The sequence below is a fragment of the Panthera uncia genome, chromosome D2, assembly GCF_023721935.1.
Source record: "Panthera uncia isolate 11264 chromosome D2, Puncia_PCG_1.0, whole genome shotgun sequence".
Lineage (NCBI taxonomy): Eukaryota > Metazoa > Chordata > Mammalia > Carnivora > Felidae > Panthera > Panthera uncia.
In genome coordinates this window covers 33,560,684-33,579,044 of record NC_064818.1, presented here as the reverse complement: position 1 = coordinate 33,579,044, position 18,361 = coordinate 33,560,684, and the positions used below count along the sequence as shown (strand labels likewise).

The 18,361-nt window shown below is 33.4% G+C and overlaps 1 protein-coding gene across 8 annotated transcripts in view; it reads right to left on the bottom strand.

The window, feature by feature from the left end:
- ADK (adenosine kinase) overlaps window positions 1-18,361 on the bottom strand; it is a 519,772-nt gene that overhangs the window by 260,586 nt on the left and 240,825 nt on the right. For all 8 annotated transcript variants that reach the window (XM_049646244.1, XM_049646240.1, XM_049646242.1 and 5 more), the window contains 2 exons: window positions 11,412-11,584; window positions 6,839-6,947 (listed from right to left, as the gene is read on the bottom strand). In XM_049646244.1, coding sequence (XP_049502201.1) covers window positions 6,839-6,947; window positions 11,412-11,584 — 282 coding nt within the window. The remainder of the gene's footprint in view (window positions 1-6,838; window positions 6,948-11,411; window positions 11,585-18,361) is intronic.

Here is an 18,361-nt window from a genome sequence, read left to right as displayed (position 1 = left end):
GGGGCACACATAATTCTGGGAATAGTGCCTGTTTCCACCATCTACAACATAATTAATGTGGCACTGCATAGAGCACAGGAAGGTCTCACTTCATGAGTAGGGAATGTTTAGCTTTAGACCAGGGTCTCTTAACCTTGGCTGTACTGATATTTAGAAATGGATAATCCTTTATTGTGGAGTGCTGTCTCATACAGTACAGGATGCTTGGCAACATTCCTGTCTTATATTTACTAGTAGGAACATTCACTCATCACAATAATAAATATGTCCAAATTTTACCAAATGTCCTGAAGGGGGAAAATTGTCCCTGGTTAAGAAACCATTGCCATTAAAAGAGTACTACTCCGGACTCACCTAACCAATCATAAAAGCAAGACCCAAATATATTGAATTTGCTCCAAGTAACATAACTGCATCCCAGAATAAACCTCAATAAAATTTACCAATGAAAACTAATGATAACTAAACACATAAAGAGAAAGGAAAACACAATTCTTAATAAGGAGGATAACTAACCACTCAAAACTATCCCAGAATTGACAAAGATGTAAAGACTAATAGAGAAAGATATCAAAATAGTTCTTTTAACTGTATTTTATGTGTCCAAAGTAGAGACGAAGAAGAGATAAAAGACTCAATTCAATCTTCTAGATATGAAAACAACAAATAAGATGAAAAATACTCTGGATGGGATTAATGACAATTCAGATATAGGAGATAATGTTAGTGAACTAGAAGGCATAGCAAAAGAAACAATCCAAAGTGAAACACACAGTGAAAAAAAAGTATCCAAAAAAACGAAAAGGGTCGCATCACTGAGCTACGGAGACAACTTCATGGGTAATTTGAGACCCAAAGGTGAAGGCAGCTGGGCAGAAAATATATTTAAAATAATGGCTGAAAACATTCCAAAAATAATAAAAATTATAAATCCACAGCTGCAAGAAGTTAAACAAACCCCATGCACAAGAAATATAAAAAGGAATACACTAAGGCACAATATAATCAAGCTGATCAAACCCAGTAATAAATAAAATATCTTAACAGCAGCCAAGGTTGTGGGTATGTGGAATGTTACATCCAAAGGAACAAAGGTATGGATGTCAGATTTCTTATTAAAAAAAACAATTCAGAGAGAAGATAGTAAAGCAACATTTTTCAAGTACTGAAAGACAAAAAAACTGTCAAAGTAGAATTGGCAAAAATCTCTTTTAAAAATAAAGGTGAAAAAAAGAAGTTTTCAAACATACAAAAACTGAAAACATTCATCACCAACAGACCCAAATATATGAAATGCTAAAAATGTTCTTTAGGCAGAAGGAAAATTATACCAGATGGAAATCTAATTCTAAGCAAAAGAATAAAGAGAACTGGAAGTGGTAATTAAATGAATAAATAGGTTTTTTAAATTATTGAAATCTCTTTAAAAGATATTTGACAATTTAAACAAAAATAATGTTACACTGTTTATAACATGAATAAAAATAAAATTTGTCTGTTCATGGTATGTCAATTATATATTAGTAAAGCTATGTTAAAAAAACAATTAAAATATTAAAAAAGGAAAATGCATGACAGTGATAACATAAAGACTTGGAGAGGTGAAACTGAAGTCTACTATTGTAAGGTTTTTATACTATATGTGACAGGATATAGTATTATTTGAAGGAAGACACGGCTCAGTCAGGAGAGCATTTGACTCTTGATCCCAGTGTCGTGAGTGCAAGCCCCACACTGGACACAAAGCTTACTTAATTAAAAAAAAAAAAAATGAACACAGATAGTAATGAGTTGAAGATGTATACTATCAGCCCTAATGCAGTCACTAAAATAAAAAATAAATAAATAAAGAGTAAGAGATATTAACCCAATGATGGAAATAAAAATACTGGATTAACCTAAAAGAAAGCAGGACAGAATAAAAATAGAATGAAGGACAAAGTAGACAAACAGAAGACAAACACCAAGATGATGAACTTAAATCTAATCATATCAATAATCATATTACATGGGAATGGTATAAACATCCCAATTAAAAGACAGACATTTTTAGGCTGGATAAAAAAATAGGATCCAACAAAATCTTGTCTACAAGAGATGCACTTTATTTTTTTTAAGTTTATTTATTTATTTTGAGAGAGAGTAAGAGAGGGTGTGAGCAGGGGAGGGGTAGAGAGAGAGGGAAAGAGAATTCGACATGGGGCTTGAACTCAGGAACTGTGAAATCATAACCTGAACCAAGATGAAGAGCCGGGCATTTAACCAATTGAGCCACCCAGGCACCGCAAAAGATGCACTTAAAAAATAAAGACACAAAATAGATTATTAGCAAAAGGGTAGAAAAAGATATACCAAGATATTAATAGTAAAAAAAAAGTTGAATTGGCTATATTAATATCAGAGTATCAGACAGAATAATTAGTGGGGACAAAGTATAATACCAGGATTAAATGTTTCAAATGATAAATGGGTTATATAATTAACCCTACATCCTTATGGACCTAATAACAGAGCTTCAAACACATTGAAGAAAAATCTGATAGAAATGCAAAGAGGAATATACAAATCCATAATAGTAGTAAAAGGAAGATCTCTGGGAAATATCCATATTTAGAAAATAAACAATATGCTTCTAAATAATTCAAGTCAAGGAAGAAAGTAAAAGAGAAAGTAGAAAGTTTTACAAGCTGAATGAAAATGAAAACATGACATATCAAAATTTGTGGGAGGCAGCCAAATCAATACTCACAGAGAAATTTTATAGCACTAAAGGTCTAAAGCAAAAAGTCTCAAATCAATAAATTATGCTTCCACCTTGAGAAAGAAAGCAAAGATGGAGTACGAATGGGGGGTGAGGATGAAGGATGAAGAGTAGAAGAGGAGCAAATTAAATCTAAAGTAAGCAAAAATAAGGAAATAATAAAGAACAGAAATAAAAACCAACCTGGACTCAGGTTTCCCATAGAAAGTGCTAGGAAATAAAGCAATATCTACAAAGAAGTACTTTGTATTACACCAAATAAGTTGTCATTTTTATATAAAGCAGTAAGAAGTAAATAAAATCTCAAGGAGAGAGAGAAGCTCTGAGTCCTTCCTTGGGATAAAAATGACAAAATGCAGCCAAATGAGGGATATCAAAATAAACAATAAAGAAATAGGAGGATGGAGTAAAATACTTGGTGGTGGTTGAGCATTTAACTCATTTAAATATAGAAACAAGACTGTAAGTATTATGGCTATAGAATAGAATGCAAATATTAAAACACTAAAAATGCAAAAATAAAATAAAAATATAAGTATAAAAAATCAAGAACAGGATAAAATGCTGTGGGCTAATTTTCTCATTTTTCATAACATTAATATTGTTTTAAAAAGGAAATCCATAGTTTAGAAAAATGAATAGCTCCAATTTCCTAATTTTTTTCATAAATCTTTCCTAAATATCATAGCCTTAAAAAGGCTATTGTAAGAAGTATTTCTTGCAAGAGAATATGATGTTAAGGTGAACGGCACCTGGAATTTACATTTTCAAAAATACAATTAACTGTCACCATAACTGTAATCCCTTATCACATACTAGGAAAGAACTGAGGAATTTGGTTTAAACATGGAAAAACTGAGTTTACATGCCATAAATGGAACACTTCCTATGAAGGTTAAAAAAAAAGATGTAAACACTTACTTAAACCAAAAGAAAATGTTGGTATATGCGTATTCCATTTTAGCTTTTATCAGTGAAGTTTCTCAACATTTTTTTATTTATTTTTGGGACAGAGAGAGACAGAGCATGAACGGGGGAGGGGCAGAGAGAGAGGGAGACACAGAATCAGAAACAGGCTCCAGGCTCCGAGCCATCAGCCCAGAGCCTGACGCGGGGCTCGAACTCACGGACCGCGAGATCGTGACCTGGCTGAAGTCGGACGCTTAACCGACTGCGCCACCCAGGCGCCCCTATCAGTGAAGTTTCTGATGTGAACTCTGCATTGTTAAGTTCACTGAATTATGCGACAAAAAAGACAATCAAGGTTTTGGGTTTTCTTAATGCACATGAGCATTATTTATTTATGGAATAGTGGAAAGAAGAGCCGAGTATGTAGATCTGGTTTATTTTACATAATGCACATAGATGTCTTAATTATGGAAATTCGTTGAATTGATACACTGAGCTGCTTCCTCAGGCCAAGAAATTTTGAAATGAAAGAGTTCCCAGAATTTCAACTTGTTAAACCTCAGCTATTTATAATGACAATGTGAGAAGACTGCTGACCCTACAGAACCCATATGGAGGAGCCCACCTAATTTGTTGAAATAAGTATAGATGTATCTACTCAATCTAAACTTGTGGTTTGAGGATATGCTAGGAAAAGACTATCCTGGATGTCTGGACCTTGAAGGAAACTAAAGGATTAAAAGAACTGCAGAGGTGTTATATTTAAGTGATGAATCACTAAATTCTACTCCTGAAACTAATATTACACCATATGTTAACTAACTAGGATTTAAATAATAACTGAAACTTAAAAAATTAATTAATTTAAAAAATAATAAAAGAAATGCAGAATGTCTTTGTACACATAACATTACATTTCAGAAGAGATTTCACAGATTTTAATGAATAAGCATTATGTACTTAGTTAATATCAAAATAAATAGTTGTAGAGGGGCGCCTGGATGGCTCTGTAGGTTCAGTGTCTGACTCTTGGTTTCAGCTCAGGTCATGATCTCACCATTTGGGAGTTCAAGCCCTGTGTCGGGCTCTGCAATGGCGGCATGGAGCAGGCTTGGGATTCTGTCTCCCTCTCTGCCACCCCCTCAAAAATAAATAAACAGGGGCACCTGGATGGCTCAGTCAAGCATCTGACTTTGGCTTGGGTCATGATCTCACGGTTTGTGAATTCAAGCCCCACATCGGGCTCTCTGCTGTCAGCGTGGAGCCTGCTTTGGATCCTTTGTGCCCCTTCTCTCTCTGCTCCTCCCCCACTCATGCTATCTTTCTTAAAAATAAACATTTATAAACAAACAGTAAAAAACAAAATAGTTGTAGAATATACAGCATCCCAGGTATCCCTTATGACTCTTATATTTTCAGAACTATTTTAAAATAGCCAAACTCTCAGCAAACTATCAACTTGCCTGGCAATGTAAAACAGCATTCCTTTTACAAAATTGCTGAAATAGAAACTAAGGGCTAACAGCTCAGAGATATCAACCGGAATCCATTTTTGGTATTTGTTTCTGGCTGTTTATTTTTAACAAGTTTTAAAAATAATTCAATCTTCTTTATTAATTTGACCCAAACTGAGCGCTCTACATTTTATATAAACTTGGACTTATATAAATTGTTAATATTATAAAAATTTGAATTTGCCCAAAGTTGGCTACATGCACTATGGTACATAATTATTAAAAACTCTAAGTTGTTTGCAAGTTGGGTCTATACTACCATAAAAATTCCATTCATCCAAGCTTGGCCTATGTTAAATATACATAACTGTTTAAGACTGAGTGTTTCCACTCATAATTTGGAGTCCAATTGCTTATATCAAAATAGAATTATAATTATTTGCTAAATGTAGTTTTCCACCATAATATATTATCATACTTAATAGCCAATATAAATAACATAAATAATGCCAAATTTTAAACCAGGTGTTCTATGAAAATCAGATTTTCAAATGCATGATGGTTTGAAATAGCATATAAATTCCCCTTAAAGAACCACACTACAAAACAGGCACCCAAGATAGTAACAAAAAAATGAGGCCCTTTAGAAAAATAAAATAGAAGATAATGAAGAGGGAAAATTTCTTAATTTTTGAAATGTTTTCTCACATACTGTCAAAAGAGCTAACATCCTGTATATAATCCTCTCAACGTAAGAATTTACTTGACATTATAAAGGGGTACGATTTGCCTTATAGAGGAATCAATAATAACCTTGTAAAGCCTAAAGCAGTGAACATAAACATGTTGTAGGAGACATTAACACTAGACTGAAAGAAATAATTATATTTTCAATAAACATGTTACTACTGGATAATCAATTTTTTACACGTCTTTGCAGCTGTTTCACAGCTCAGGTAGTGAATGGCAGCAGCTGTTATACCAAAACCATATATTATATGCATATGAGGTACTTCTAATTTCTCGTAGGTATCTACTTATTTGTGATCAGGCACATTTAACTCATATTAAATAAAAACAAGGTATTCACGTGGTGATTAATTCAGGGAAATTTTAGTACCATCTTATTTTAGAAATGAACTCTTAACCAATTATTTTTATGTCAGAATATTTAATAATTCCAATTACATGCTGCCCTTATTCCCAGATTTAAGAGATTTGTCACGATCAATGTTTCTGAAATATTAAATTAAAACATGTCATAGTAATTACTATGGAATAAACAGCAATTAAGATTTTTTTAGGCAAATAAGCTCTGTTTGCAGTGAATATTTATACTACTACTATTTTCCCACACAATGCATGCATCATTCGCAACAAGCAGCCTGAAAATATAAAATGTAAATTTTTAGAATTACTTCAAAAGATCTTAAGAAACTGATTTAATATGGAATTTGATACTTACCTAAGACACATCTATGTATAATGTATCCAAAAGGAGGTAGACTTGAATGTAAGTAATACAAATAATGTTACCATGGAATGATCATGTTTCTATTCTGTATTTATAATAATGATTCCGATATATGCATTGACATGGGCTAATAATTTGCAGGATAAGTAAAAGACAATTATTTAAAAACGTATATCCACTAAAAAACTATACTTAACAGTGTAAATATGTACCAGAAATTTGAATTAGGTAAATACTTACTGCTATATAATAAACTCTTGCTTTTTGTACCAATGTCCAGTTTTTCTCCATATCAAGATGTTTTTCCTTTTTATAACAATTGGCAGCAGCAAGATTAGCTACAAGGGACCTAAGACAACAACAAAAAGCAATTAGGCTGTAATACGATAGTTAAAGTTGTCATGTACTTCTATAAAATTAATTAACAACACATTTTGCAAATTTTGGTTTACATTTTAATTGTTAATTTTTTAAATTTTTTTTAATTTTTTTTTTTAAATTTACATCCCAAATTAGCTAGCATATAGTGCAACAATGATTTCAGGAGTAGATTCCTTAGTGCCCCTTATCCATTTAGCTCATCCCCCCTCCCACAACCGTCCCAGTAACCCTCAGTTTGTTCTCCATATTTATGAGTCCTTTCTGTTTTGTCCCCCTCCGTTTTTATATTATTTTTGTTTCCCTTCCCTTATGTTCATCTGTTTTGTCTCTTAAAGGTCCTCATATGAATGAAGTCATATGATTTTTGTCTTTCTCTGCCTAATTTCACTCAGCATAATACCTTCCAGCTCCATCCACGTAGTTGCAAATGGCAAGATTTCATTGTTTTTGATTGCTGAGTAATACTCCATTGTGTGTGTGTGTGTGTGTGTGTGTGTGTGTGTGTGTGTGTGTATATACACCACATCTTCTTTATCCATTCATCCATCGATGGACATTTGGGCTCTTTCCATACTTTGGCTATTGTAGATAGTGCTGCTATAAACATTGGGGTGCATGTGTCCCTTTGAAACAGCACACCTGTATCCCTTGGACAAATGCCTAGTAGTGCAATTGCTGGGTCGTAGGGTAGTTCTGTTTTTAGTTTTTTGAGGAACCTCCATACTGCTTTCAAGAGTGGCTGCACCAGCTTGCATTCCCATAATTCTTAATTTTTTAATTGCTACACATTGATTTTATAAATGTAAATAAAATTAGTTTTGAGCACTTTTTGAGACTTCTCTGTTACCTTTGAGATAAATAGAGATACTGATCCTTGTTTTAATACCACCTATTTTGAAAAACTGGAATTTGTTTCCTTTGGTACTGAAATGATAACATTATCCATTTCCTATATTTTAATGGTTTAAAATGCAATTAGGAAATTAAACTATGTTGTTATGCAAAAAAAGACATATGAACATATGTACATATATACAAAAACTTCAGTTTTTAACTATCAACATGTTATATACATTGTTTAACCTAATGCTTTAAAAGCCAGGTATGGGATTAATTTCACAAAACACACATATAAATGTAGGCCCTATTTACTATGACATATTAATTTGCAAACCAATACATTTTAAAGATTGGAGTAAATTCAAATTAATTTCTCTAGACGAAAACTCCCTATACTGGTCCAGTTTTGCAGCTGAAGAATCTAAGCAGGACACTGCATTTAAAATCTTGCTACAAGTGCCAGAGAGTAATTTTGGTTATTGTACAACAAATACAGTTAATAAAATAATTATTTATGTTAAATACAAATCAATAAAAATATTTTCTTCCTCATTCTGACTCTGGAATTAGAAAATAACTTGCCATTTTTTTCACTCTCACAAGGGAACAGTTATGGTTAAAAAAAATAGACATATCATTTCATCACTTGAGATTTTTATAAAATGATTGGTTCTTCTGTTAAGGAAAAAAAAAACTAATTCCCATCCAAAACATATTTCTACTCATCCATATGCCAATTGACTACTTCAGGATACACAATTCTAATTTATGCCCGATTAAATGATTAAAAATAATAACAGTATGAATCAATATATTTATATGCAAATATTACTATATTACAAAGTTAAGAATAATTAGGCCCAATTTATAAAAAATATTTTATTTTAGAGGCACCTGGGTGGCTCAGTCAGTTAAGCATCTGACTCTTGGTTTCGACTCAGGTCATGATCTTACGGTTCATGGGTTCGAGCCCATGTCAGGCTCTGCGCTGACAGTGTGAAGCCTGCTTGGTATCCTCTCTCTCTCCCTCTCTCTCTGCCTCTTCCCTGCTTGCATTGTCTCTCTCTCACTCTCTCTCTAAAATAATAAACTTATTTTTTTAAGTTTATTCAACAGGGAGAGAGCATGCACTCACATAAGCAGGAGGGCAGAGAGAGAGGGAGAAAGAGAATCCCAAGCAGGTTCTGCACTGTCAATGCAGAGTCTAACACCAGGCTTGATCTCACAAACTGTGAGATCATTACCTGAGTTGAAGCCAAGAGTCGGACACTTAACTGACTGCTTAACTAACCACCCAGGCACTCCTAAAACATATTCTAGTAGTCATGACTTTAGCAAAATTTTGACAGAAATAATTATACATAAAAATAAAAAGCAAACACTTGTGGTACCAGTTACTAACTTCTATTTTGATAATAAAATTACTCTTTGATAGTAAACTACACTATTTCTCTAAAATATAAGTACTCTCACTATCCAAGTGACTATGGTTCAGAGTTTGGAGAATGAGAACATGAATAAAGAAGAATATTGCATTATCCAAATTCTTTGGTTCCTGGGTTTTGGATAGTGATATTAAGAGTGACCAGCCCTATCTAAAACAATTTATCTAAACATATTAGGTTCTACAATTTAGTTGATAATAAGTTTGATAGTGAGAGTTTCCCCCTAGTTTTTCACTTCTAACATCATCTGAACATTACTGATCACCATAACCATAATATTAGTATATTAATTAAGCTTTTGACATCTGGGAGAGCTAATATGATCATAACTGCTCTTTAAAATACCAATTTAGCATACAAAAACAATTCAGCAATTTTATACTAACCCAAGTGGTATCAAAGGCAAAATCTGACCTATTTTTCACTAATGAGAAAACTGTATCTGCATATTAAAGTTGTCTTTAGGAAAACTGAAAAGGGAAAAAGTATAAATAAGTATATTTCAATTTTTGAACAATAAATGGTTTTATTTCTTAAAACCTTAAAATGATCAAGTTCTCCACACAAAAAATAAAATTATTGGAAAAGTTTAAACATGGCTTTGGGACCCTAATTGTTTTTAAAAAGTTATATTTTTAGTTATTCAATAACTACTGGACATAAAACTGTCAGGTCCTTCACATACATTTGCTAAAGATCAAGGAATACACAAACAACAAACAAACAAACAAACAAACAAACAGAAAACAACCAAAGGTAAGAAAGTGGAAGAAGGGAGCAAAGAGAAGAGAGAAGGGAGGAAATATAGGAAGACAAGCAGCAAATAAGAAAGGAGGGAAAGAAGGGTAAGAAAGGAGACAGGGAATGTAGGAGGACACACTAAATATTTCTAGGTATAAGGAAAGTAAAATTTCTAGTAAATCATTATTTAAAAAGAGATCATTGTTGCTGATTTTAAGAATATAACAGCTAGAGAAGTTATTTTGCTTTTCCCTTGCAAAGGAGAGAAAAGATGCTGATGAGCAATATGGTAATAATGCAAGGATATACTGAAGAAAAGCCTCTGTGTAGCTGCAAAAGGCAGGAATACAACTAATGTATGGGAAGTTCCTGAGAGATCTATTTCAAGTTCATAGAAAGAAGAATTTTCTAAAAAGTTGCATAAAAATGTAATGGATTGTTTTCTGAGTGGTGCGTTATCCATGACTGAAGTTGTTTGATATGGATAGATGACTGTTTGCCAGAAATGCTTTAGATGACCTAGTTCGTAGGACACTGGATATAATGGAGTATTTTATATATGTTGCAAAATACATGTGTCTATATGTCTATGTATCTGAATATTCCAATCTAAGGATATGGTGAAAAGATCATTCATTCTTTTCATCCCAGTTTCAGCAAGAAACTAGCTACAAGACATTAAATGAAATGTTTTCCTTATTTTCCTTTTCTGATCTTAATTATAAAAATTAGAGACTGAAAATAGTCTCAAAAATTTCATTCCGGGGGTGCCTGGGTGGCTCAGTGGGTTGAGCTTCAGACTCTTGACTTCCACTCAGGTCATGATCTCACAGTTTGTGGGTTCAAGCCCTGCATTAGGCTCTATGCTGGCAGTGTATGGCCTGCTTGGGGTTCTCTCTCTCTCTGCTCCTCCCTCTCTGCCCCTCCCCTGCTCATGCTCTCTCTCTCTTTCAAAATAAATAAATAAACTTAAAAAATTTTTCATTCTATATTCCTCGTGAATACAAAAGCAGGTACAATAAGGATCATTTTTTTTTAAAGAAGATGATATAAGGAAGAACAGTTGTTTTTTTTTTTTTTAAATGTTTATTTATTTTTGAGAGAGAGTCAGAGCGTGAGCGGGGGAAGGGCAGAGAGAGACAGGGAGACAAAAGTGAAGCAGGCTCCAGGCTCTGACCTGTCAGCACAGAACCCAATGCGGGGCTCAAACTCACAAACCGCAAGATCATGACCTGAGTTGAAGTTGGAGGCTTAACCGACTGAGCCACCCAGGTGCCCCAAGGAAGAAGAGTTATTAAAACATTCAAGTTTCATGAGATCTAAATTCCAAATTCAGATTGGAATTCAGATTTTACTATTGTTTAAATATCTAATTAGTACAAACCTTCCCTTGGAATTACACTGACCTGTTGTCACCAGTGATGCACACAGCACAAGTTCCTGTTGTTTGCTCATTTTGCTCATAGTAATGAGCATCCACATGGGCTTCAGCAGCTTTCTTCTTCAAGATCTCTCCAAATCTATCTATCCCAATGCATCCAAAAAATGTTGCTGCTTTGTGTGGCTGCTGAATCATCCACTGAAAAACAGGAACATAAATAATTTTAATGGCTCAAAAATATGGTACACATAGAATGGTGGCATAGAAGGGATGCTCTGTTAGATGCTGTGGCTGTTATGAATGGAATTCCAATCCTGTACTAATGCTTATGATAAATGTGATGTAACAACCACATAATATCTTATACTACTTTTAGGGAAAAAATAGAACACAGTAGTTAAGAACTCAGAATCTAAAGTCATAAAGATTTTCGGTCAGTGCTAACTTGATATAGAAAAGTAATAGTGAGTCCCAATAGAAGTATAGTAGCATTGTCATTAAAAGCCCAGGCCCTATAATGAAGACTATCTGGATTCAAATCTTGCTTCTGCTATTTACTACCTGTCTAAGTAAGAGCACGTCACTTAGCATTTCTTTACCTCATTTTCCTCACCTATAAATGGAAAAATAATTATAGGTACACCTCATGACAAATAAACAACTTAAGTTTATGCATTGTTGAGCACATTACCCAGTACATAGTAAAAGATATATATTAGCTGCGGTCACTATTATTTTCATACTTAATTCATATATAAATTAAGCTAAACTATGATTAAGTCTAATTGTTTTAAAAATTCAAAACTAGTGTTAAAAATTCTAATATCTCAGTTTCAGTAGTCTCTAACTTTAATTTCCTTGCCATAAAATGACAATGGATTGCTTTTAAAATATATGTTTTCCACTGATATGAACTGTCATCTTTCATAATTAGCTCAAATTCCTGATTTTTCTAATACTTATAGTATCTATTTTAACACTGCCATCTATTTTGTTTCTAACACCAATATAAACAAAAAATCCCATGTACAAAGTCAAGACAGTAAAATTTTACACATTGCCAAATATTTGAAGTATAAAACAAATGCATGTATAATATGAAACAACATATGCATAAGTACTCTTTCAGACATCACTTGTAATGCCAAGATGTGAGAAATAAGCTAAATGCCCATCCATACAAAACTGGTTAAATAAACTGATAAATCCTCTCAATGGAACACCATATAGCAACTTAAAAAATAACCAAACAAGGAAAAGCTATGCAGAGTAATCCATCTATATGGAGTAACTGCCAGGATATTTTGTGAATATTTAAAAAAAAAAGAGCAGAGTTCAGGGGCAGCCAGGTGGCTCAGTCAGTTAAGTGCCCAACTTCAACACAGGTCATAATCTCATGGTTCATGAGTTCCAGCCCCATGCCAGGCTCTGTGCTGACAATGCAGAGCCTGTTTGGGGTTGTCATTCTCTGTCTCTACCCCTCCCCCCCCCACCCCCATTCACACACATTCTCTCTCTCTTGAAAATAAACATTAAAAAAAAAAGAGCAGAGTTCAAAAGTGTGGGTCTGTATGTGTATATGTATGTTTTAAGAGACAGTGAGAACTAAAATCATATACAGTGAAAACCTTGGATTGTGAATAACTTGTTCTGTGAGTGTTCTGCAAGATGAACAGTATGTGATGCCAAACCTCACATGATCACAACTGAGCCAATGGTTCTTTTCTCTCTCTCTCTCTCTCTCTCTCTCTCTCTCTCTCTCTCTCCTTCACTGTGGGATTGTGGGTGACTGTCTCCCATATTCGGATGCTCAGTTTCAGGCCATGGAGTGTGGCAGAAATCAGTGACCTTTCAGGACGATGGAAGGTGCTCGCAACTCACACTCTTTTTGTCACTTCAAAGCACCTACAGACAGTCCTTTGCTTTTCCATACAAGACTAAGCTTAGGAATGCTTTGAATGCTTAGGAATGCTTTCCTCTGCTGCCTTATTGCTAGTTACACTAAATATAGGATATCACAAGAGTCTATTGATACTGTACCGTAGTCAACATCCGTGCAAATGTATACAATGGCCCCCATGCACAAGAAGGTTGAAAAGAAAGGCAGTAAGAAGAAGGAGATGATTATGGTGGAAATTAAGAAGGAAATCATTGAGAAGTACGAACTGATGGATCTGAATCGCAAAGAACAGCAAGAGGTTATGGAGGAGATCTCATCTACAGAGGAAGAGGAGAAAAAGGCAGAGGAATCCCTTACTTCAAATGAGATTAGGGAGATGTGTAAAATGTGGGAAACTGCAAAATTTTGTAGGAAAGAACCACCTGAATAAAGCTGTAGCAGTGCAAGCAATGAATCTGTTTAACAACAATGCAATGTCACATTTCCATGAAATCCTTAAAAGGAGGCAAAAGCAAGTGTCATTGGATAGGTTCCTTGTTAAAGTTGCATGAAAAGAAATCGATTCCATTGAGCCAATAGACAGCAGTGATTCTGTTAGTGATAGTGAAAGTCATCCTGCACGATAACCCTCCTCTCTCTTGTCTCCCTCACACCAGCCACGAAGGTTTTCAAAAGTAAGGGCAAGTTAATTTGTTTATTTTTTACGTTATGTATTTTATCATTTTGTATTATATTACAGTACTGTAATCATTTTTATATGAATATTTTGGGGTTGTGGAACGAATCATCTGAGTTTCCATTATTTCCTATGGGGAAACTTCCTTTGATATACAAGTGCTTTGGATTACAAGCATATTTCCAGAATGAATTATGCTCTAAAACCAAGATTTTACTGCATATCCTTTTAGTATATACACATACTCTTTTAGAATTTACATATAATTTTAAGTTTGCTTATTTTGTGAAAAAGAAAAACAGGAAGAACAAACCATAAACTAAAGAAAATGGTTTTCTATCAGGGTGAGTGGGAATGGAATAAAGAAATAGAAACAGAAGAAAGACTCTTCTGAATGTGACACTATACATAGAGTGGCCTTTTGAAATGTTAAAATTATACATTCTTGAAAATGTAATTCAATTTGAATTTGAAATTCATGTGGAAGAAAATAAAGTTGAATACAACAGAATCAAAGAAATTAAAGAAAATATCAAATTGTAACATAACCCCATAGGAAAAACACAAATAACTTTCAACATACTATTACTTTTCAATGTACTAATATAAAGGAACAAAAACCAAAAATATTGGAGAACAGACCATTTGAAATTATTCACTCAGAGGAGCAAAAAGAAAAAAAAAGAATGAAAAAGAGTGAAGAGAGCTTACAGAACTTATGGGACACAATGAAAAAAAAATATTTGAATTATGGGAATTCCAGAAGGAGAACAGGAAAAGGACAGAAAGTATACTTCAAGCAATAAATGGCTGAAAACTTCCTGACCCTAGATATAGAAATAGATATTCAGATCCACGAGGCCCAAAAAGACCCAAACAGGCTGAATCCAAATAGGGCTATACTGAGACACATTATAATTAAGTTATAATTAAGCTGTCAAAAGACAAATAAAGAATTTTAAAAGCTGCAAAAGAGACAAGTTATATACAAGAAAAAACGCATATGATTATGGGTGGATTTCTCAACAGAAACTTTGCAGGCCAGGAGAAAATGAGATGAAACCTCCAAAATATTAAAAGAAAAAAAAAACCTGTTAACCAAGATTTCTGTATCCAGCAAAGCTGTGCATCAGAAATGGAGGGATAAAGACTTTTCCCCCAAAGAAACAAAAGCTGAGGAAGTTCATTACCACTAGACCTAGCTTATAAGAAATGCTAAATGGAGTTCATTGAGTGGAAAGGATGCTAATTAACATCATAATAACATAAGGAGGTAGCATAAAACTCACTGGAAATGGTAGCTATGCCATCAAAGTTAGATTCTGTAATATGGTAATTGTGGTGCATAATTTACTTACAACTTCAACTTCAGTTTAAGTTTAAAAAAATGAATGTAGTAAAAATAACCATAAACACAATAATCTGTTATTACTTACACAATATAAAGATATGTAAATTGTGATAGCAATAACCTAAAGTGTGCAGGGAGGAGAAGTGTACAATTTAGCAATTCTAATGAAGTGAAGTTGTTATCAGCTTAAAATAGGGCATTATAATTTTAACATATTTTATATAAGCCTCTTTGTAACCACAAGGGGAAAACTTATAGCAACTACACAAAATAACATGATAAAAAAGCAAAAGTATACTGTTACCGAAAGACATCAAAACATGAAAAAAGACAGCAGGGTAAGAAATAAGGGACAACATATCTACAAAACAATCAAGGAACAATGAACAAAAATGCCAACAGTAAGTCCTTAACTATAAATAATTATAGTAGTCTCCCCTTATCTGCAGAGTGTATGTTCCCAGATCCCTGGTGGATGCCCAAAACTGCAGATAGTACTGATCCCTACATATATTATGATTTTTCCTATACATACATATCCATGATAAACTTTAATTTATAAATTAGACTCAGCAAGAGATTAACAGTAACTAACAATGAAATAGAAAAATTATAACAATATACTGTAGCAATAGTTATGTGAATATCTCTCTCTCAAAATATATTATTGCATTTTACTCATTCTTCTTCTTGGGATGATGAAAGATGATAAAATGCCTACATGAGATTAAGTAAGGTGAATAACAGGCACTGTGACACATGGAATTATGTTACTGTTGATATCTTGATGATATGACAGGAGGAGGATTATTTGCTTCCAGAACATGGTTGACCACAGGTAACTGAAACTGTGGACTAGGGGTGAGGGGAATACTAATGTACTTTAAACATAAACAGATTAAATTCTCCAATCTAAGGACACAGGATGTCTGGGAAAAAAAAAAAAAAAAGATCCATCTAAGATGCTGACTATGGGAGACTCACTTCCTATAGTGAGTGAAGGGATGGAAAAAGACATTCAAGGGAACGGTAAAGCAGGGGTAGCTATGCTGATATCAGACAAAACAGATTTTAAACTAGCAATCGTAAAAAAAAAAAAAGGCAAAGAAAGTCATTATATAATAAAAAAGTAGTCAATCCATCCATAAGTTTTAACAATTGTAAATATTTATGGACCCAACATTGCAGCACCTAAATATATGAGAAAAAAAACAACAACAGCTAAATGGAGAAATGACAAGCAATACAATAATAGTTGGGGATTTTAATACCCCACTTTCAACAATGGATAGACCATCCAGAGAATCAATAAGGAAGCAGCAGATTACAATAAAACCATAGACCAAATGGATCTAACAGACATATATAGAACATTATATTGAAGAAACAGCAGAATACACATGCTTTTCAAGGGTATATACAGTGTTTTCTAGGATAGTTCATATGTTAGACCACAAAACAAGTCTTAGCAAATTCAACAAGACTGAAATCATACCAAGTATCTTCTTTGACCAAAATGGCATGAAACTAGAAATCAATAACAAGAGGAAATCTGGAAATTCACGAATATCTGGAAATTAAATGACACTCTCTTGAAAATCCAATGGATAAAAGAAGAAATTAAAGGGGGAATAAAAAAATTTTTTCTTGAGCCAAATGAAAATGGAAAAACAACATACCAGAACTTAGGGGATGCAGCAAAGCAATTCTAACAGGTAAGTTTATACTTATAACTGCTTGTATTAATGAATAAGAAAGATCCTAAATAAACAATCTAATATTACACCTTATGAAACTAGAAAAAGAACAAACATCCCAAAGGTAGATGAAGGAAATAACACAGATTAGAACTAACATAAATGAAATACAGAACAGAAAATAATAGAAAAGATTAACCACACTAAAGCTGATTCTTTGAAAAGATAAGGAAAATTCACAATTCTTAGCCAGACTAACCAAAGGGGGGAGAAAAAGAGAGAACACAAATCATCAAAATTATAAACAAAAAAGAGGGCGTTACAACTGATACCACAGAAATAAAAAGAATCATAAAAGGCTACTATGAACAATTATATGCCAACTGGACAACCTAAAAGAAATGGAAAAAATTCTTATAAACATAAAACCTACCAAGACTGAATTAGAAAGAAATAAAAAATCTGAATAAATCAATTCCACCAGGCACCAGGAGACTGATCAGCAACAATAACTATCTAAATAAAGAAAAGCCCAGGGCCAGATGATTTCAATGATGAATTTTACCAAAGATTTAAGTAAAAATTAACATTAATCCCCCTCAAACTCTTCCAAAACTTTGAAGAGGAGGGAACACTTCCAAATTATTCTTATGAGGCAAGCATTATCCTGATACAAAAGCCAAATAAGGAATCTACTAGGAAAAAAAAAAAGACCAAAACAGAACAAAACAAAAAATGGCAGGCCAATATCCCTGATGAATGCAGATGCAAAAATTCTCAACCAATACTAAAAAATCAAATTCAGCACCTCGTTTAAAGAATCATTCATCATGATCAAGTGAGATGCAAGGAGGGTTCAACATACACAAGTGAATCAATGTGATACATCACAGTAACAAAATGAAAGAAACAAATCATGATCATCTTTATAGACACAGAAAAAGCATTTGACAAAATTCAACGTCTGTGCATGATAAAAGCACTTAAAAAATTAAACATAAAAAAACATCTCAACAATATAAAGGCCATATATAACAAGCCCAAAGCTAACAATATACTCAACAGTGAAAGACTGAAAGCTTTTCTCTATGATCAGGAACAACACAAGAGTGCCCAGTCTTACCACTCCTTTTAACACAGTACTGAAAATCCTAGCTAGAGCAGTCAGGCAAGAAAAATAAAGGCATCATATTTGGAAAGGAAGAAGTAGAATCATCTCTATTTGTAAATGATGTGATTTTGTACACATAGAAAATAATAACCAAAGAAAAAAAAGCTAGAACTAATCAATCAATTCAGTAAAGTTGCAAGATACAAGATAGAATATCAGTAAAATTTTTATACACTAACA